The sequence below is a fragment of the Hesperophylax consimilis genome, chromosome 23 (assembly GCF_061612785.1).
Source record: "Hesperophylax consimilis isolate HC1 chromosome 23, BYU_Hcon_1.0, whole genome shotgun sequence".
NCBI classification, from domain to species: Eukaryota; Metazoa; Arthropoda; class Insecta; order Trichoptera; family Limnephilidae; genus Hesperophylax; species Hesperophylax consimilis.
The window spans coordinates 10081242-10104860 of record NC_142858.1 but is presented as its reverse complement, the minus strand read 5'-3'; the positions used below and the strand labels follow the sequence as shown (position 1 = coordinate 10104860).

General features: G+C 35.0%; 1 protein-coding gene across 1 annotated transcript in view; it reads right to left on the bottom strand.

Annotated features, from left to right (window-relative positions):
- The window catches only part of LanB2 (laminin subunit gamma-1), a 68504-nt gene that overhangs the window by 16122 nt on the left and 28763 nt on the right, over positions 1 to 23619 (bottom strand). The window contains exons 6-15 of the mRNA XM_089646125.1: positions 7243 to 7428; positions 6503 to 6728; positions 5125 to 5339; positions 4786 to 5000; positions 4254 to 4611; positions 3927 to 4112; positions 3402 to 3599; positions 2871 to 3159; positions 1560 to 1715; positions 298 to 412 (exon numbers count right to left, since the gene is read on the bottom strand). Coding sequence (XP_089502251.1) covers positions 298 to 412; positions 1560 to 1715; positions 2871 to 3159; positions 3402 to 3599; positions 3927 to 4112; positions 4254 to 4611; positions 4786 to 5000; positions 5125 to 5339; positions 6503 to 6728; positions 7243 to 7428 — 2144 coding nt within the window. The remainder of the gene's footprint in view (positions 1 to 297; positions 413 to 1559; positions 1716 to 2870; positions 3160 to 3401; positions 3600 to 3926; positions 4113 to 4253; positions 4612 to 4785; positions 5001 to 5124; positions 5340 to 6502; positions 6729 to 7242; positions 7429 to 23619) is intronic.

The following is a 23619-nucleotide window of genomic DNA, read 5'->3' as shown; positions in this document are numbered from 1 at the left end:
CGTCTGCTTCCTCCTGCTCATTCCCACCCAAAAACTTCTTTAGTTTAGTGTAAAGGTGATAGTCCGAAGGCACAAATCAGGTGAATAGAGGGGGTGGGTGATTATATCCCACCCAAATAATGTCAGCAGCTCCTGTGAAACTCGCGTGGTGTGGGGCATGGTTTTGTCATGCAGGAGGCTGACTCCCCTCAATGATGACCTAGGAATCTACTATGCATATAAACTGCATAGCGATGATCATAACACTTAAGTGCTTTTACATATTACACTGTTTGAGGAAGTATAAGTGTTAATCACCTGTTCAAGCTTTTGTAACTTTGTTCTGTGTATGTTGACGGCATCCTGCACGAGGTTGTAGCAGTCGGGACAGTCCACGCACCCGTTTTGTCGATTGTGTTTGTTCTCTTTGCACCTAGAAAGCACAAATAAACGATTATACAAACAATCATTTATTTGTATACATAATAATAACATGATCACTGTGGTTGATGGCTGATCAAACACTGACACGGGCTGAGAATTGACAGTTGCCATTATTTGAAATGGCAAATGTCAAAAAAAATTATATGGAGCTGATATTCGATTTGTCACAATATCAAATGTGACAGGGGTTCAAACAACTGGGTCTTAATCATGCGTAAGTTTGCAATGAATCCCTGGCGATTTATGATCCAATTTGCAGATGGATTTTAACCAGAAATTTTGTGCATTTGTTGTTCTCTGTTGAATAAGAAATAATCAATGGAAAAGATATTGGAAAGCTATCAAAGTGAATTTCATAACTACATAATTAGCTTGAAATTATGAGAAAAACATTTATTACTTTGTGAAGGAAAAATCGAATACATATAAGACAAATATAATGATTTTTAAACTTTAGTTCATACGGTACTCTTCCACTACATAATCCACCACCCCAAAAACTGGGCAAGTGTCCAATTAGTAAAAGCGGCGGATTACAGTACTGAATTTGAGATGCGAATACCAGCCAATTATAGAGCTTAATGTTGTGCTTTCAACCAGTAGCGGCTCGTGACTTTTGGGTGTTCTAAAGTGATAATATTACAAAAAATGGCATTATTGATGTTGTAGCTGAAAACAATTTTTTTTTCTTTGAAAATTTTTTTTTTGTATGAAGATTTTCAGGAAATTTCATTTTGGCCATGCGCCGCATGGATATCCTAAAAATCTTCTTACAAAAAAAATCTAATCTTTGAAAAAAATTCGTTTTCAGCTACAACAACATCAATAATGCCATTTTTGTAATATTGACACCCAAAAGTCAGCAGCAGCCACTGATTGAAAAAGGTCGATTACTGAGAGAGTACTTTGTCAAGTTGGACCTCTCGAATACTTCTTACAGAATCATCGCTTCATAATCAGTCACTGTCTATCCATCGTTGATAAATATCTTATACAAGTTTTCTTCATTTCTCCTGATCCTTTGAGCAATACTATCTTTACCGTCAGATTCAAAATGGTAATTGATGGGAGACTTAGGCATCATTCAGTCTAAGACAGACAGTGGCCGATGGTGTTAATGATGATCTGTTGCAAACCTGTCACATTGGCGCCCCTCCACATTGTCAAAGCAAGGACACTGCCCCCGCGGGTCGCACTGCGGGCCCTTGGATCCGATCTTGTCGCACTGGCACTCCTTGCAACCGTCCATTGAAAATCCATACTGAGACGGTTTGCACATGTCACACTTTGCCCTTAAATCAACAAGAAATTTTACTGGTTAAAAAATTATTTTAAAATTGGTTAATGTATTCAATTAATATTTGTCACTAAAGTACCAATTACCTTCATATGTGTCTGTATCATTGGTACAAAGAAGGACTTAATATGTATCAACTGGTCATATTATATTATTTACGATTATTATTATTTTAGGATTTAATTCACGCAACAAATCACCTTTGTCCTATTAGCATGAAAAATGTAATACTCCATTAACCCCCTTTATGTGGGTGACAAGGCAGTTGGGTTGAGAGCGGCCGTACTCCGTTTGCGAACAAGACAACAGTTGGGTTGAGAGCGGCCGTGCCCCGTACGTGAACAAGACAACAGTTGGGTTGAGAGAGGCTGTGCCCCATATGCGAACAAGACAACAGTTGGGTTGAGAGCAGCCGTGCCCCGTATGCGAACAAGACAAGGGTTGCGAAGTTTAGGCGTCGATAAAGTCAGAATCCTGTGGTCGTTATTTGTAAACATTCACATAAATCTATAAAACATCTATAAAAGACATCTATTATAGACATCTATAAAATTTAAAAAATATCATTATGTTTATATTCTCTAGTCATAAGTATTCATGGTTGAGTGTGCATGCAAACCCATACAAGTAAGAAGCGTATGTAGGGCTAGCTTTACATGCGTAAATTAAATATACAACTCATGTAATTTTTACACACTTTTTTCAATAATTTTCGAAATGGCCCAAAGTAAGTGTTGGAATAGAAGTTTGCTAAAAGAAAAAATGATTCAGGCACTTTCATTCCGTTAATGACAGAATTAAGAATAAAGGACCAATAGCAATTCTTTAATTTTATCCGAATGATATGCCAGATGACAGCAATCGATTTCAAATACATCATATTAAAAAGTATTGAACCGCTAATAAGAAAAGGATGCCCATTTTCAGAAAGCTTTTTACCACCTGAAAAATAAATAACGATATCTCTTCGATTTTTGCAATCTGATATTTTTTTCCGTTTACATTCGTTATCATAGTATCATACTTTGGGTTTTGCCTAGTGTTATTTTTTTGGGGAGATTTTAGTTCTAATAATAAAAATACCTGTTTTTGTAGAAAAAAAAAACCTACAAAATTATATTTTAATTTTTAGCATCAGCAACATAAGTACCCGGTAACTCCCATCTTGCAGGGACACTCCCCGGTGACGGCGTCGCAGGTCCGGTTGAGTGAGCCCTCAACGTTGCAGGCACACACGCTGCAACCGGCAGCTGTGAGGTCGAAGTAGCCGTCCTCACAGCGGCTGCAGCTGGGCCCGGCAACGTGAGGCGCGCAGGTGCAGCGCCCGTCCAGCGCATCGCACTGTGGCACGCCGGGTGCGGCGAGTAGCGCTCCCGCCCCGTCGCAAGCGCAGCGCCGGCAGTCGCCCTTGCGTACGGCTAGCGCGTCTCCGTAGTGGCCTAAAATTATTATTCATAATACTGTTTTTTTAAAAAGCACGCCATAAAACAAAAAACAAAAAATTGTATAGTACCGCCACTGTGGTATATTATATATAATTTTAAAACATTTTATTAATCAATTTCCTTCATGCCACAAGCATGATTTCCTATTATTAACATCACCTATTCTCATCATCGCAGTGAGGTTTTAGATTTGAAATTATAGAATCTTTACCACCTTTTTTAAATAAAATGATTACCTGGTAGACACTGATCGCAGTGAGAACCGGCAGTATTGTAGATACATTTCAGGCACTCCCCAGTGGTCCGGTTACAGTTTCCAACAGCATTGAGGTCGATGTTCACATTGCAGTCACAGGGTTTGCAGATGTTCACCGATCCAAATAAACCAGTTGGGTCTCCGTAGTATCCATCAGAGCAAACGTCGCATTTCATTCCTGAAATCCAAATCATTATATCAAAGTGAGACGTGACAAACATAGTCACAGAAACAAAATTAATCAAATAACCTCCATATTCGTCTTAATATATATTCTTATTATGTACAATTATTTGAGGTCAGCGACTTACCTTCTTATAAAAGCTAATTATCGGTCAAGCGTGAGTAGTGTAATCAGCAGTAAACCTGTTAATAAAGTGTAATAAAACCTTTTTTTTCCTAAATAAAAAAAAGGTTTTATTATATTTTATTAACAAGGAGTTCCACCAAAAATTAACAATAAAAAAACAGATATTCTAGTACATATTACATAATATGTTCTTACCTGTATATCCAGTGGGGCATTCCGTGCAAATGATGATGGCATCCGGCATTTGAATACAAGGTCCGTTGCTGGGGCAGGGACATTGAGTGCAGTCATAAGGCGTACCAGCCAAGGCATTTCCATAGTAGCCACGGGCACAACGCTCGCAGTTATCACCATTGGTGTTGTGTTCGCAAATGCATCGACCTGAAACAATAATTATTATGTTTAGGTTTTATAAATTATGTATTGACAAAACAGTTATGACTGACCATTTCTTAGCTGTGGTGTCAAGAAGCAGATAATCACATGGGATAAAAATAATACTTGAAATTGTCAATAACCTACCTGTTTCAGAGTCGCAGATCTTTGCGTGGTTGTTGCAGTCGCAAGGCACACAGGGCTTGAAGGGGCCTCCGCGGGAGGGACTGTGGCGGTATCCTGGCGCACAGGACTCGCAGAACTGCCCTACGTAGCCCATGGGACAGGTGCACATCTCAAGCCAATCAGCTGACTTGCCTGCCCCTCCGCGCGCCGCACTCTCCAGTCTCACGCTGTCCAAGAAGCCAACTCCCTTGTCGCCATAGGTGGCACGAATCTTCAGACTGGTCAGATTCGACAAGATAGACATGAAGGCACGAGCCGACACTTTTGGACTCCACCCATATATCGAATTTTCGTGCAGCCGGAACACATACTCGTTACTCTAAAAATAATTAAGAAAATCGACATAATACCACCTGATATATTGAAAAAAAAATCTTATTGACGCAACAAATACAAAAAAATATATTATAACAGTCGCCAAAGATTCATAAAACATTTCGCATTTTAAAATCAAAGAACTTCATTGCAATAGGAAAGCAAAATATTTTTATACCTGTTTACCCGGGTATTGGTTGTTTTGGCCAAATATAGGTATGGCTACATATGTTCCGGCTCCTTCCAAGATCAAGTCCGATGATGAGGGATAACTTGTATGATCTCCAATGCTCAAGTTAAACTTCAAGTCATGGTTGTAAGAGGCTCGCTGATCTCCAAGATACATACTCGGTGCAACAAAGTATATTGGTTCATTACTAGGCGATCGAACACCTACACATTAAAATAATTAAAGAAAATTAAATGTATTAATGCACAGGAACTCAAAACATTAATCAAATTAAGTAATAGGTTATACTGAACACAAAAAATTGAATGTATTAAATACACAACTCACCAATATGCTTCTTGGCAATATCATATTCTACGCCAAGAGTTTGTCTCTGTTCATCCTGGGCAGACCACTTTTCTAAGTTTCTTGCAAAGTTAGATTCCAATGTAATTTTAGAATATCCAATGGCTGTCTGGCACTCGGCTGAGTGGCCGTAGCAGAAGCACGGGGTGCACCCAAACTTGTTCTCCAAATCCAAAAAGAAGAATCCAGGCTTGCACCTTTAAAAAAGGACACATTATAGTACTCTGATACTGCCAATCTTATCAGGAGAACATTAAAATATAAAAAGAAGAAGATCATCGTTTTATTAACCAGTGGGGAAGACAAAAAACTTCAATAAATAAAGAGATCTATGTATTTGTTAAAGCCAAAACGTAGACAATTCATACCATAAGTTACCTATAAGTTTTATATAATTATGTTTGAATTTTTTTTAAATTTACAACCATGCATGATAAAAATTAAATTTTCATGGTGCAATGACTTCTTATTAAGTAAAACCTCAAATTATAATATTTAATTTTTGAAGATAATATTAACAACTCTCAAAATAAGATGTGAATCAAAACAGATTCTGTTGCAATTGGGAATATTAAAAATAAAAATGGATATATTTATCCAGGACACTATCTAGATTACAGTTAAATTTGGGTAGAATCTTGAAAAAAAAGAGCATTAATAAAATGAAGATAATGTTGGTAGAGCTCTACCCTGGCAAGGCAGAGGTCCTGGGTTCATTTCCCAGATGCTACTGAATCTTTTACTGATTTTTCTATTTCACGTCTTTCAAGTCACTGTTTCAAGGACCAGCAGAAAAACTCACACAATTCTATTTAGAGCTCGATCTCCATGAAGACTTGGGTATAAAGTAGTTGACAACCCAAAAAATTTGGGAGCTATTATTATATCTTAGTGTGTATATATTAATAAATGATCATATATATTTTGATGATTCATGATCGTGTATATTTTTTTTTTTTTATATTAACCCCACACAAAAGGCCCTAAAGAAAATAATTTCCCTTAAGGCCCATGTCATCTTTGGGATGCTACGTGGAGGGTCTTTTCTAAGGAAAGGAAGGAGAGGAATTTTTGGGAAGATAAAATGTATGAGGGTTGGGTAGGAATCTAGGGATCAATTTCAGAGACCAACTTCTCCCAATCTGGCACGCCACGCAGCTGGTGGGTGGTCGCATCCTGAACACACCTCACCTGATGAACCCGGCCACCCCTGCTAAATCACCAAACGCAGCGAACCACTCGGCAGAGAAGTCGGTTATTCTATAAATGGTTCCCGGAACGGCAGTACGTTTAAACGCCTACTTTTATTTACAAAAGTTATATTATATTCGCCGTGTTTAACTAATACTTCAAAACTTACTCTCGACATCTCTTTCCTTCTACGTTTTCCTTGCATCGACATATTCCAGTCTTGGCGTCGCAGGTGGGACTATTGTCAATGGAGCCAGCATCGTTGCAGCCACAAGGCTTGCAGCCGCTGGATGTAAACTCAAAGAAGTTGGGGGCGCAAGAGTCGCACTTGTCCCCAGTCACACCGGGCTTACACTGGCACTTGCCCACGCTGTTGCACTGAAGGGATCTAGAACCTAGAAAACACATCAATATTTATTTAACTGCTTAAAACACTAAAACCTTTAACTCATAAATCATGCAGCTTAACGCTTTTAACCATCACCCATCAATGGATTCTGGTCAATGGATTGGACAAGTTAACAGTTAAGATAAGTTAACACTGCTAAGATATACGTAAATCTGATAAGTCAAAATATGAAAATTTTCAGTGGGTATGATTAAAAACAGCTTTACTTAAATTATTTTTTAAGAACTACATATTATATTGAATACTAAATTCAGCATCTCTGAACGTAGGAAGAAAGGAGGAAGAGAATTTCAATGATTATGTTTTATTATTGATTTATCAAAATGGGATAAGGCTTGGTGCACACGTCAGGGAATCACTGCAGCTCGGCAATGACGGCATGTACACCAAGCCTAAAATGTGAACATTTGCAGGTGACTATTGAAGTTAATTCAGTTTCTCAAATCATAGGAGAAAAGGGGGAAGAGTGTTAAAACGATGATGTATGATGTTTCATTTACCTGTGGGGTTGCAATCACAAGCGACGCAGACAGTATCGTTGCGCTGGAAGTAGTTGAGTTTGCAGCGCTCGCAGTTGGGTCCGTCCCTGTTGTCCACACAGTCCAGGCAGTGGCCTCCATGACTCGTCCTGTCGTACAAATCCTGGTCGAAGTAGCAACGGTTGGAATATCCATTGCAATTGCAAGCTGGAAAGAACAAAAGTCACAAATTATTGCTTGTCTCAATCTAGTACATTTGAAGCATTCTAAAATTTTACAAACATATTTAACAACATGTGATTAAGATTATCAACATTCTTCTTGTGAAATGTTTTTTTCTTGTTAAGACAATTCAAAAATATTGTTTATTGTTTATTGTTGTTGTTATACGCCCATAGGGGCTTTTACATAGATTATAAATAAGTTTTACATAAGTTATCGAGTTAGAATTTATACTAAGAGTTATAAAAGTGAAGAATTTTAAAAAAATATACAAGTAGTTTTTGAAGAATATGGCGTAAAGAAACATTTTAAACAACATAATATTTAACAATAACAAAGAACAAAATATAATATAAAACATTACAATAACATATCTAATCGTTAAATCTATTACAATAATTTGTATGATTCCACAAAGTGTTGGTTTAATTTGAATTTAAGATTATAAAGGGAATCATGGAATATATCTATAATACCACCAAACTTGTTGCCCAAATCATGCATCCTATTGGTAAGTGAGTTTGACTGATAGTTGGTTTTATATGATGCAATATGGCGTCTTGTCTTATTTATTTACAGTTATTTGGATATTTCATAGCTGAACGGCACTCGTGGCGTGGCAAGCTTAAAAAATTTGCACTGACCTAGAAACTCCAGACACATTAACCAACAGGTTGATTAAAAAGGGTAACAAAATGTATTGGTTTTGCCCAAGTTTTCAATCAATTATTTTATAAAATTTAAATTGATTGTTTATAACAATGTGGGTTAAACTTGTCAAATTCCACTGCACGTTTTATACGCAAACAATATATAAATAGCACTTGGTTTCAACTTAATTACTACAAGAAATAACTATTTATGCAGTGGGAGATAATAAACGGTCCATTCAAATTCCGTTTTTACTCAAAGTTATGTTTGAAGGTTAGGAAATACCCATAAATTATTAAAAATAACTCAAACTAACACCCTAAAAACCTATTTTGTGCATGTTTACTTAAACCCCCGACTTAAGACCGATTGTAGACATGACAAAATCAACTATTTTCGACACACACGAACTCTGTTGTTCATTTCCAAAACAATATTTTTTCTAACTAGAATTTATTTTAAAAACGTTTGCCTGAAAACAGTAAGATGGCGGTAATGTAAATCTTCGTTATAAAAGTTATGAATTTCAGTTACCAGATGGCACTATTTTTTTTGTATTATTTATTTAATTAGTTTATACTACGTTAGAATTTAAACGAATATATACAAGGTAACATTTAATTTAATTGTATGTATTTTAATATTTTTACAGAAAGCCTGACATTTCATTTTATATTATTATTATTTCTTCATATATCTTTAGTCCTGATTTTCCATATTATGACAAGTATGATGATGTATGTGCCAATTTCTTAATTATGTATATCTCTATTAAAAACATTTTGGCATTTGGTTTTACATAGTATTTTTATAGTGAATAGCTCACAAGAGTCCCAACTGCTCCGGTCTGGAGCCAGTGAGACTATGGCATCCCCGATTGGGGTATGTTGTTTGGCTGAAGGTAAGTGGGTAAGGGAAGGAGATGGGGAAGAGGAAGGTGGGGAAGTACCTGGCCATTTAGATCTAGTCACTAAACACGGCTAAAGCCATTTGGAGAAACGTTTCAATTCTGAATGGTGGTCTTACACCAAGGCGATACTGGGAGTATCTTCTACTCTGGAACGTGCCGCATATATAGTATTTATTATTTTAATTAATCAATTGTGAAATAACACAAATCAATCAAATAAAATTTATTTGCGTACACAGGGTTCGAACCCGCGACCTTCGGAATGGGAGTCCAAAGCCTTACCACCCGGACTACGCCGGCCGGCATTGTAAAAAATATACCTACATCTGGTCAAAAAACAGAGAACCTGTGTTCGTTCTACCTCGGTCAACAAAACCGTTATAAATAACATTATTGTTTTCTAAGGCCCACAGAAATAAAAAAAACATTGCGGCTCCGACCGAATGTTTCGGTTTGTAGTATGTAGACCTCAGAACAGGTATAAAACTTATTGAGGACTATGGAAATGGAACAAAAATAAATACAAATAAACTTTTTCAAAGTAATATATTTAAAAAAAAAGAATCGGAATGTGGCCTGAAACGGCTTTAGCCGTATTAGGTGACCGAATCTGTATAGCCAGGTATTTTCCCATATTCCTCTTCCTAGCATCCCATATTTGTTTTGACATAAAAAAAGATAGTGCTATGTATTTGTCTTTGAGAAAGGAATGAAGGAACCGCAAACAACGCATAACGCTGCTTGCGGTTGCTTCGTTCCTTTCGTTTCAATGTGTTTATAAATTACACTACTACAGCTACACTACTCGCGAAGTTGATCGAAGTTGACCGAATACGATAGTGTGGGCACGAACTTCGCTTCGCTTCGGGCAACTTCGCTTCGCTTCGCCCGACTTCCGATTGTTGTCGGTAAATGCGCCCGAGTCAAAGGACTCGAAGCGTCACGGCATAAATAAACCAATCACTGACTGGTTGGACTGGTATTGTGGACCTCGAAGGAGATGACGGGTGTATGATGATGTATATATATATATTTATATTTTATTTTTATTTTTTTAGAACATTTAAACATTAAATTATATGTTAAAATATATAATGTTACATTACATATTATAATATATAATACTTTATCTTGTCTTCAAATCTTGAACCACTATTATTTATTTTTATTTTATAATATTTTCATAAAATGAGAATTTGTACCCGCTAATCCGATGTCAGCGAGAGATTAGTTCAACAATATTTTATGTATTCAACTATACTGCTACAACTAAGTAAAATGCATAAAAAGTGCCAAAATGCCGTCGTGTGTAATGACTAATGAGAAATGGTTTGCTTTAACAATTTAATAATAAGGTAATATTTGTATATCGCAGTTTTGTGTTATTTCATTTCAAGTGCGCTTAAAACTATGACAAAATTAAAAATAATCCTACAGTGCTCCTTACAAAATATTGATAAAATAATGTTTAATAAAGAATATGCAGTATACGAGTATACAAGGTAATGAAAAGATAACAAAAATTAACAATAATAGTGCTGTTATAGCATAGAACAATATTAGTAGAAAGTAACGGTGCTATTATAGCACAAATAAGAATGTCGAAAAATCCTGGGATAAATTTAATACAATGTTATGGATAACATAGGAAAACGAGACAAAATTCATAAACAAATTAAAAATACACCGTACGACATGGAACCAGTGCCGTATCCATAATAATATCCATAGATGTATAGTTCAAGTACTTCATCTTACAATTATAGGCATACCTTCGTAATGTAGTATAAAAAACAAATTAAATATGAATATAATTACGTTGTGGAAGAAATTTTTTTTTTTTTAAGTTAAAAAAGGATGAAGGGGCCCCGAGACGTGCATTGCCTAGAGGCTCCGACATGCTTAATCCGGCCCTGCATGGAACAACTTAATTACTATAAAAGATATAGAAACATCTTCACTATTAGAATAGCTAAAGAATTGTACTATAAAGAAAAACTTGAAAAAAAATAACCCAAAGTAAATATGGAAAATATTAAAAGAAGTTACATACACACAAAAATACAAACAGCAAAATACTATTGAACATCTAAATATTAAATTAATAAATTAGATACCAATACAAGTACAGAAACTGTAGCAAATCATGTGAATAACTTGTTCGCAAGTATAGGAGAAGTTTTAGCGAACCGTAAAAATACAAAATACAAACACACTAACACAAACAAATAGATCAAACATCAATACACAACCGACGCAACACAGATTTATACGCCAATTAAACTGTAAAACACTACTAAACTACATTTTTGGCTTTTAAAACTTTGGCTTGTAGAGCATTGACAACATGGTCCGGTTCTCTAATTTTCATACCGCGTTGAATTCGGCTATCCGCTAACTCTGGCAAAAGTGATTCGTTGAAAAACTTTGTCAGGCGTGGTAACACTTTTAGCTCAAATTCATTGTCAGGATATATTCTTATTACTTCTACTCCACTTTCTGAATAAATTATAATGTCACAGAAGTCCTTTCTTGTAATGAATAATTGTCCTTGAACTTGAAATGAATAATTATGTGACTTCTTCAACACAAGTATTCCATTCTGCACGGCAACGAAGATATTATCTTCCAGAGCTGCGTCAAAAATAGTTTTGTTTCCGATTGAGGGCAGACATTTTACTTCCACTATACCATTTTCTCCAACCAATCCATCTGGACTTGCCCCCAAGTATGGCCATTCCTTTCTCACAAAAATACCACATGGCGACACTTTTACCTTGTATCTTTCCTCGTACAAGTCAATCGCAGTCTTTTCTTTGATTCTGCCATAGATTATGGCTTTGGTCATGAGGTCTCTCCTCAGAAGCAAATTCTTGACAGTATTGTGTCGGGGTGTAGAATTTCTTAATTTATATATAACGCCAAACTTCGAAGCTGTGAGCCGTTTATGCCTCGCCTCCATCCAGAGAGGATTGTCTGCTTGACCGATTGTCAATATTTGCAGTTTGGTGGTATCTGCTTCAGAGGAAATTTGATGACTCAGCATATCCATGATGCCAGTCATCTTTTCATTTAACTCCTCAGAGGAAAGGTCAGGTTCTGCCGCTTCGGGTCCATATTCACAGTCCGGTCCTCTACTGACGAGTGATTTTCTAGTTTTATACGGGTTAGTGAATACCAAGCGTCTAGCCAAACAACGACGTTTGAGTCGCCTCGCTACCACACGCTTGGTCGTTTGACCAGGTGACTTCCCCGTGATCGTCTTGTGCAAGTCAGTGATGTGAGCTGATCCCAAGGTGTGACTCAAGCCTGCACCGTAACATCGACCCTCGTAACTTGTACCTTTAGAAAAATCTATTCTTTTGCCACCTACAAACTTACTGACAAGTGACATAAAATTCTCAGCTAAGTTCGTAGTGACATTTTTCGTAAGTCTATCCGCTTTACGGACAACAGCATCCAGTTGGATGCGTAAATCTGACAGCAAATGCGATTTCTCTAAAAAGGGTACATAATTGATTGCATCACCACCAATGTGTTTGCAGTATTGAGCACGACATTTTGTGTGACTTCCAAAAACATGGTCAGGACCATTTTTGAGGTCATTTCGCAACTGGTCCAAATTGCCATTAGCCTGCATTATAGCACCACGTGCAGCACTTTTCAGTCTTTTAATTTCCCTTCTTAATATCGTACGACTGCTGGCATCATACTTCGTGTCCATTGTCATTTTATACAATTTGCTCGTATAGCACTTGACAACGTGATTTGCACATTCGAGTTTTTGTATCTTGTATCCAAATGGGGCCATTTCTCGCACCCTTGCATAAATACTGGAGTCACCATCCCCAATTAAAAATTTGGTCCAAACATTGAATTTCTGAAAAATAAATTTAAGGCCCTCAACTATTATAGTTTGTTCCATTCCTGTTGATGGACCGGAATAGTTAATACTGCACTCATGTGGGCGCGTATTTTCACGTGCTATCGCACATTTGTGGCAGTACTTATTTTTAATACCGAGATATAGAAGCTTCCCCGTCCGTCTCCCGATAATACAGGCCACTCCTGACTTTGCAGAGAAACTATGTCCGTAACTTCTCTTGGACCAACCTCCGTCAACAATTGCTGTTATAAATGGATGTCCTTCATCGAAGTCTCCATTGTCACGAGCTAGCTGCGCCTCTTGTCTGTATCTCAATTTCGATAAAAGTCCATCCCGCGTTTCTCTCACCAGAACGAACTTTCCTCCTGTACATGTCATCGGGTGCAAACATATTTCCTCCATTTGACGACAAAAGAAATTGATGTCCACAACCCGTCTACCGCAAGGAATGTGACCGCAAACTTCTTCAGTGCTCTTCTCAATGAGTAGTGGTGGTAGGTTTTCAGGAGCAAAGTTGCCATCAGGAGTAATGTTGTCACCAATCTGCTGTAAAACATGTTAAATATTAATAGTATTCTTTTGTGGAGTAACCAGCTAAATAATTTGTCAGTGTGAAAACATTCTGAAATAATGCATGTTTATGAAGCGTCATGAAAATGAGTAATTATTTACCACAGGGGTGCTTGCCACGCTTATTGATGATTGATGGCCTGCCAGTTTTGAAGTTTTCGCATACGTTTTTGACAAACCAACTTTCCACTGAGGTTCGATTTCGTACGACTTAGGTGAATCTACGTCAAAATTCACATCGAACACAGGGATATCCAAATTCACATCTTCAGTAATATTCAGTTCTTCAATTCGTCGTTTCTTCGAATACGCATTATTCCTGAAAAAAATATTTATTGTGAATATGTACGAAAATTCTATTACCAACGCATAAGTACAAAAGTTTCGGGGGGCCAACTGTCGGGTGATCAACTGTCATGTGTTCTGGTGTGACAGATGTTTATTCACCCTTCCCACTACGGTGCAAGGCGATGGGTCGAGAGAGTCCCGCAGGAGAGGTAAAAAGATCTCCCTCAACCAGTGTCTCCAAATCCGACCCCGACATACAGTGGGTGAAAAGACGCATCCGCCGCCAAGTTCCAGACAATTGAACCCGGGCACCTCTGCTAAGTCATCAAAAGTAGCTGTCATAGGTAACCTCTTAGGCTTACCTATGACAGAGGTGTCGGTTATCCAATGAATGGTTCCCGGGGCAGCGGTCCACATATCCGCCTCTCAAATTAACAGGACTGGACTAAGACATAAAAACATACCTTGCTGCTTGCAAAGATTTACTCCTCTTTGATTTTTTTCCCGTAATTTTCCGTTTCGTCATTATATATAAAGAAAGTAAAGGCGCTGCACTGCACTGCACTGAATCACTTTTATAATAAAATATTTAAAAAAACTAATGTGTACCAAATAAGCAAAGCACAAGTCTAGTCACAACGTAATATTATGAAGATGAAAAGCAACAACCCCTGTTGTCTCACCTCAATGTAATCCGTCACTGAGCATTATTTTTTTTACAAAACATATTTATGTTGTAACTTGAAAACCAATACCCATATACCCAGATGAGGTTTGTTTGAGTTGCCTTTATGAGCGTTGACTCACACGTGCACCATAATTACGTGGCACTAGTAATTACGCTTGCTCGCTTCAAAATACTCTAACCACAACATATGGCAGTCAGGTTATTTGTGTTTGGTCTTTTCATTCATGTTTTTTGAGAATAATTTACAAAAACAATAATAAATCGATATAGGACCGCTGACCTTCTGTCTCTTGAAACGAACATGCACATAAGTATTATATTTGCGGCATTTTTCAGAGCATTAGATACTGTCAGTATCGCCCTGATGAAAGACCAAAAATCATTATTTAAATTTAGACCGTAGAACGGGTATTATTTATTGAATAAGTGAATCTACCTGGCTATTCAGATTTGGTCACCAAACACGGCTAAAGCCATTTCAAGCAACGTTTCAATTCTGAATGGTGGTCTTACACCAGGCGATACTGAGAGTATCTTTCACTATGGAACGTACCGCGAATATACCATACGTATATTAATTCATTAATTGTGAATAACACAAATTAACCAAATAAAATTTACTTGCCCACTTCGGGATTCGATCCCGCAAACTTCGAGTCGAGAGTTTTACAGTATAATGTACAGAATAGCATAACTCATGCTAACACAAACTCGATACTCAAGTCGGGCCATGTCAAGAGTCAGAATAATAGAAGAGTATGTATGAGACGATGTATGAATGTGAATGAGGCAAGGAGTGTGTGCCAAGACCGAGTTGTTTGGCGGTCCGTCCTCTCTGCCTACCCCTGCGGGGAAACGGCGTGATGGTTAGTTAGTTAGTAGTAACACAAACTCACACACCTAATAGGTTAGATTTTTTTCTCTTTTTCTTTTTGTACTTATTTAGTACTTTGATATAAAAAAAACAAATTCCTGTAATATCGAAAAATCTGTTTTTGAAAAAATAATAAAATACACAGATTTAGGACGGGTTGTTTCGGAGAATTTGAACAATTCATCAAATTTCAACGTTCATTTTCGGGTTCCGTGAAAGACTTATTCAAGTTCTGTTTTTATATCATTGTAGGCTAGTTGCTTGACAAAACTGAAATAAAAACAGAACTTAAAAAAATCTTTCACAGAACTTGAAAATGAACGTTGAAATTTGATGAATTGTTCAGATTCTCCGAAACAACCCGTCCTTAGGAAATGAGTTCAAAAGAATTTGACATTCTCAGACTATAAAAATATTCCCATTTGTAATTTCGGCTACTGGCATTATACCTAGCTCTCTTATAAAAAATTTAGGCGTATTAGATCTATCAAAAAATTTATATATATAAATGTAAAAGTCAGTCATTTTAAATACATGTAGGATTACAAAATATTATCATATTATTAATATTTAATTTTTAAAAATATGGTATAATATCATATAATTTAATAATAATAATATTTTAATATATTTTAATTATAATATATATTTATATAATTGTTAAAATATATATTTTAACAATTATCATATAATTTAATAGATAATTGTTAAAATATATATTTTAACAATTATTTATTTAATTAAATGATAATTGTTAAAATATATATTTTAACAATTATCATATAATTTAATAAATAATAACTTAATAATATAATCGGTTTGAAAAATAAACAATAACCAAGACTCCGACCATGATAGCGCCATCTGTTGGGATATTTAAAAGAAGCTTTTAGTTCGATGTTCTACCGTGTTAAAATTTTCAAATAGGCGCCACTAGACGGCCTACTTTAAAAGTAATTTAAAAATCTAAGTTTTCTTTCTTAAATTATAGTATAAAAAATATTAAATTAACTTTAAAAAATGGAAAAATATAATACCAATAATTTATCGTTTAGTTTTGTTAAATAAACGTATCCAAAGTTTTATAATCTGCATTTTAAAAACAAGAACAATTAGTGTTTATGAAAAAATTAAACTACGAACCTATTTTATTTATTTTTTAGTTTTTTTTTTCGTACGTTTAAAGAAAACCCCTTCAGGTATTTTTTGACGATATTAAGCCTTTAATAGTATTTTTTAAAACGCACGTATTACGGTCTGAAAAAGGTCATATTTTCCATTTGATTTTGATAATTACTAAGCCTATGTTAATTTAAAAAATGTATAAAAAAAATTTTACTTGTTGAAAACACTATCATTATCGATTTGTTTAATAATATTATCATTATTTTAAATTAATAAAAAACTACACTCGGCCTTAAATAGTTATCTCCATTAGGTATTTAAGTTGTTTATTTTAAAAAATCCTTTACATGCAGCGGAATTCGATAAGTTTACCTGATGTGGTTACCTATGTATATTTTTGGACACAATAAGATAGATATACATTTGGTATTTTTGTCGTAATATTTACCAGTAAGCGGAGTAAGGGTACTTTACCAAAATAAGTACCTATCTAAACATACGTAAATGTTTTATATTTGTATTTAAAATATTTATCAATGTGATATAACAATCGTAGGTATAGTGCAATTAAATGTTCAGAATGAATTAAAGGCAATAGTAAAGTTGGCAAAACAATCTTTAATTATACCTTAATACAAACATACTATACTCATAATAAGGTTTACTTGATCACGCCAGAGTCCATGGCATGCGTGTTTTTAAATATAAATAACAATAACATCCATGAGACTATTGCCTGCATTCGCGAATGACGTGAGTGGTTTATTTATGCGAATGACGTTTCAAAGTGTAAACAAACGGCAGCCATCATGGTTTTTCATTTACTAGCTTGCCATTGGTCACCCGAATTTGAATGTATTGCCATAATAGAGAACTTAGAAAGGAACTTATTTATGACAGAATCGTATGATATTGCCGACGATAATAACATTAAAATTACAGTTTACATTTTTTTAATGTTTTACTGTGACAAATTTCAAGGCATTTTAAATTAATTTGTTTCTATTACATTATCATTGCTTAGCTGTCCTGTAAAATCAATTTATTTCTATCCAATTAAACATAGCTGCACAGGACAAACCACGTCATCGGCCGCATTTCAGAATATTTTGACAAAGAAATTATTTTTATTTTTTTTTCCAAAAGTTCAAACCCGCAGAGTGAGATTGTCATACTAAATAATATATTAATATATTACGTACCAATACGATACGGAAACTTAACGTGCATACTCAATAATAATAAATGAACAAGCATGACCACACCCGAAACAAATTATTATGTCAAAATATAATATAGGTAAATAACCAGAATCTGTTATTTCCCGTGAAAAAACACGTAATACCTGACTTGCCAAGAAAAAACTAAGGATTTTTTTTATAGAGAATCATATAAATTACACATTTCAAATACGTAAAATTAATAATTTTGAAAAGTATTATGCTGTATGTAGGTACTTTATAGCTTGGATGAATTTGAAAAGATTCTATATTGTAGTTGAACATTTCTTTTTTTTAATTTTTTGGGGCAACGGGGCAACTAAAGGGATAATAAAACGTTTAGAGACGGGTCTACGCTTCGGAACATTTTAAAAGACTTTAAACAGGTGATAAACAACCAGCGACAATTTTTTGTTGTCAAATTTAGTAAATAATAAAACAGTATTTTCTTTTAAACTTTATAATCTCCTAAACCAAACCGTATCTAATGAGGCACAGTCCCTAAACATGCCGACAAATTTTGTGCTTGGGGCCGTCTGCATAATTTTGATATGGGCACCGAGGTATTTTTCCCCACAAATAATGAGCCATGTACACATAAAGTGCACAACAAATTGAATTCATTTGGGCGCCTTGTACGGGCATAGCGGGGACTGGATACTGGACGCCAGTGGTTATTGGCTAGTGGTCACTGGTCAGCGGTAACAGTGCAGAGAGTGGTTTATTTATGGTGCAGCCATACTACCTAAAACCATGCCTACAACGATACACCATAAAACCCGCATCTCGTACTCGGACCTATATCATTACGGAGCAGGTTACTGAACTAGCTACTGAAGTCAAAGTATCATTCTTCCAGGAGATTAAAAATATTAATTTAGTAAATTGCATTTTTATAAATTACAATACCTAAATGTAAAATGTCACAAAAATGCGCATTAATTTTCTCCTATTCCGCCTCACTCTTAATACGCAATATTTCACTTTCAAATAAATGGATTTAGCTTTATTAATTCAAAACATGATTTATTATGTCGGGGGAGACGGAAATATACGCACTTTTAATTTTAATTTCGTTTATTAAGTCACTTACGCGATATGTCAATTAGTATGCGGCGCCGCCGAAAGCGACTATATTCATATCAAGAGTTGGATTATATTCATAATATCGTAATTCATACCTTCAAAATATTTCATAGACACTGCTGCCAACCAAAAAAAAATTAGTATTGCCATATAAAATAAATAATATCATCGTGTATAATTAATCCATATTAATATGTAAGTCAATGTATTATTTATAACAAATAATCAACATATAATTAAATAAAATAACCCGAATAACAAACAAATAGAATTAAATGTGATTAAACGTATTCCGTTTAGGTAGTTTAGGTTAGGTTAGGTTAGAACATGGAAAATAGGTATTAAAATTAAATCACAAACAAGTCTATACAAACCTAGCGTAGCCCACATACTATTTGAAAACTGGGATGTAACTCTAAAGGGGACGCGAGCAGGCGTTATTAAAGGGGCATTTTTTTGCTATAGAAAATCACAGTTAGATTAGGTTAGGTTATATAAATATATTAATTTAATATATTCAAGATTTTATTTTCTTTAACTGAATTAGTTCGTAGGTAGGTACTGTACCTAACCCGCGCACTGGCTAGGTAAATAACTAGTTGTGGTATTTCCGGCAAATGTCACATTTTTTTTTTTTTTTTTTTAACAAATTCAATTTATTCAATAAACAAATTTACAATGTGTGATATACATATATATATTTCACTAGTAAGATAAGATATTATGATATGATTAATATTTATTATTTTGCAATGTTCTCCCATAAAAAGCAATTGCTTGTGTGTATGGGATGAGGTATTATTTGTTTAGTTTCTTAGATTTTTATTTAATTTTTTAATTTTTTGTTTTTGTTTTTCTTTTATTTTATTATTTTTTTTTTAATTTAGTTTAGGTTTTCAGTATATTTTTTTAATTGTGTTTTGAATTCTTTGAAACTATCATTTAGTGATCTTATATTTTCTGGCAATTTATTGAAGAAATTTGTTCCTAAGTATTTGTAGTTTTGCTGACCCAAAGTTTTTTTACAAATCGGAATTGGTAACATGTATTTTTGCCTGAGATTTGCTATGTTTTTGAATGGTACGGTTTTGTTTAGGATATCATCTTTGTAAACTTGTAAGGTTGCGTGATACAGGAAAAGAAACATTATTTTGTTTCTTTGAAATCTCGTGTGACATATCGCGTAAGTGACTTAATAAACGAAATTAAAATTAAAAGTGCGTATATTTCCGTCTCCCCCGACATAATAAATCATGTTTTGAATTAATAAAGCTAAATCTATTTATTTGAAAGTGAAATATTGCGTATTAAGAGTGAAGCGGAATTCGTAACCTTTACCAAATGCGCTGCACAAAAGCAATTTTATTAATATTATTATGATTACTAGCGCAGAACCGTGAAATATCGCGGGATATTATGATTGTACGATTTGTCAAGATGAAAGTAATTATAATATATTTGCCTTAAGAGCATTGCCTTTCAAATACAGGGTTTTCCAATAAGAGGTGTTATTTTGAATAGCCCGCTATTTCGGTAGATGTTACTTTTGAAGCTGTCATTTTTTCACATTTGACAAGTAGAAACTACGCCATCAATAAAAATGAAAAGATACACGCTTCAACAACGCATTGAAATTATTCAAATTCACTTGAGTGAATCAAATGCAAATCATCTTGAGTGATTCCCATTTCCACCTCGGTGGCTTCGTCAACAAGCAAAATTGTTGCATCTGGGGCTCGGAAAACCCGAGAGTTATTGTTGAAAAGCCTCCCTATCCTCAACGTGTGACTGTTTGGTGCGGTTTATGGTCCGGCGGAGTCTTTGGACCTTACTTTTTCGAAAATGAGGCTGGAGCAACAGTTACGGTGAATGGAACGCTATCGAGAGGTGATTAATGATTTTTTATGGCCGCAATTGGATGGTATTGACTTGGAGAACGTTTACTTTCAACAAGACGGCGCTACGTGCCACACAAGCAACGAAACCATTGATCTTTTACGATTGAATATCAAAATAACACCTCTTATTGGAAAACCCTGTACTAATACTGTCAATTTTCTTTATAATATCTTTTTGTTGAAAAATTCTAAAGAGTTGTCAGAAATTATTTGCCTTTCGTATGAACACCATTAAAACAAAAATGCAAAATACAAATTTCAAATATAGAATTATTATTAAAATAAAATAATATTGGTACTGAAAGAGTGTCAGAATTGTAGTATCGATTTTGATCTTGAAAAGTTCATTGTACATACATGAATAATTTCACGCTGGAGTATTAATTTCACATGACAAACAACCGAAATTATTATGTTTGATGACATTTATATGTATGAAAATTCTTATATGATGGCCTCGGTGGTCGAGGGGTAAGGCTCACGGCTAGCAACCTGGAGGTCGTGGGTTAAAATCCCGGCGTGCACAAGAATGTTTTAAAATTATTAATTATTTCACAGTTTACTCATTAAAAAGAATACATATGTAATAAATTTGAGACACGTTCCAGAGTGGAAGATACTTTGAGTATCGCCCTAGTGTAAGACCAGCATTCAGAATTGAAACATTGCTTGAAATGGCTTTGGCCGTGTTTGGTGACCAGATCTGAATAGCCAGGTACTTCCCCACCGATATCATACCATCTCCTTCCCCTCCCCACTACTTTTAGCCTCACAATATAACCCAATTGTGTATGCCATAGTCTCACTGGCTCCAGACGATTGGGAGTAGTTGGGACTCTTGTGCGGACTCTTACACCAGGGCTATACTTAGAGCACTACTCATTTTTCTACGTGTGAGCAATGGTATTTCAAGTTCGTTAGTTGCACAGTTAAATTAAACTTCGTAATAATTTCGTAAATCAATATTTTCATTGATTTTACAAAATCGTATTTTAACATGCTCTTTTTTATTTGAAACAGCACAAGAGTCCCAACTGCTACCAACCGTCTAGAGCCAGTTCGCAATTGGAGTAATCCCCAATTGAAGGTAGTGGGGTGGGGAAGAATCCACTAATCAAATAAGTACCTATATATTTAATTGTCCCAATACTCACAAGAACCGGAGAACCACGGCGACATTCCGCTCCAGTAGCTGCCGCTTGCGCTTAATACCAAACACTGCACTAGGCACAGGTATGTACACAAAGTACTATGCATATTTAAATACCTTTTCGGATACATTTATATAATAATTAAATATCTAGCCAGGCATTTCACATGTTGGCTTAGATCCTTAAGGAGAAGTGTGAGAGCGAATCGTCTATATATTATTGAAAAATGTGAAATATTTTTTAGCTAATTATTTAATTTCGTGTCATTATATTCAACATTTATTGTAACAATAATAGAATATTTGTCATAAATAAAAATAAGTTGTTGTGATTCCATCTGTAACTCCGGTTTAAGGCGATGCCATACGTAGTAATGCAAAATCACGTGTTTTTGATTTGAAAATTTGGTCGCCTAGAAATGTTTCAGATGCTTTAATTAAATACTGCGAGTAAATTTTTTATATAAGTCTTTTTATAAGGCCAGAAAAAATAGTGTATAGGCCTATGAAAACTGCTTTAAAGTTCAAAATTTCCTACTTACGAACCCATTTTCGGTTATAATTTTATTTTATAATGTGGCAAATTAAGTTATTTATAAAATGATCGGATTTTTTTAAATATTTATGCCTGAACATCCACAAAATAAAATAAAAGGCACTTTGTGGCCATGTTTTTTTCTTGCATAAATCAAAACAGGCGGATGGTGTTAAGCGGGAATTTAAACCTTATCGCCATCTACGTAAGGGTTATTATTGATAGCGGCTAAATTTAAAATATTACACGACTTAGTGCATCGCCTTAACGAACTCTTGCTTTGACTTTAAAAAAAAAAAGTTACAAAATTGGAAGTGTTAGTTCTAAAAATTCCGACAAGCAATAAAGTACCTACCTAACTGTAATAAAATATTTTCATTTCATCTTCAAGATCTTAATTTTTTCACGAGTCTGCGCTTCTACTAATACAATACCTACTTATAATCATACCTGATATCCTAGCAAAGGATATCATTATTTGAATGTAATATTATAATAACATGTATATAATATAAATAAAATAGTGAGCAAACGCAGGATGCACCGGAGAAGTTTTACAGTTAATCGAGTCGGCAGAAAATATCCGATTAGCAGATTGCGTTAATACATCGATCGGTAAATTTGAGGGCATTAGCCCGAAGCCCTCGGACCTTTCTTCTCAACTTTTAAATTAAACGTGAAAATGAGGACAGATTGAAATATATTTTTGGTCATTTGCCGAACAATTTCGCTATTTCATTTCAAAGATAACACTTTACATCGAAAAAAATTTTGGCTTTAAATAATAGATGCATCGTTCAAATATAATATAAATAAAAATTATTATCCTTGTTTTAATTAGTTTACGTATGATATTTATAGAGGAAGAAGCACATGTTTCTTTTTATGAACTATTTTTTCACACTTTTCTGAGCACTAGAAAGGTTCACCGAAGCCAGTAATGCTTATTTTGATTGGAGAGGAGTAACGCGGAAGAGTTGTAAAAGACTACTGAGTAGGTACTGACATATCCCGTATGCAACGACGGACGGATTGTAGGACCACTCTTGACCAAACCGGTCGATGGAGCTGGTTCCCTGCAAGGCTGCAAATTACTGCACGTGCACAGAGGTACCAACGCGATACAGGATGGTCGAAGAGGATCAAACATCAAAAGGAGGCTTTCTCCGACAGACACATACGTTTTGGATATTTCGTATGTTTAAATGTATACATTGGCTATATTGATCAATGAGTGGTAGGTTAATATAATGTATTTTAAGATTTTTTCTAAAATCATTTATGCACGAAAATAA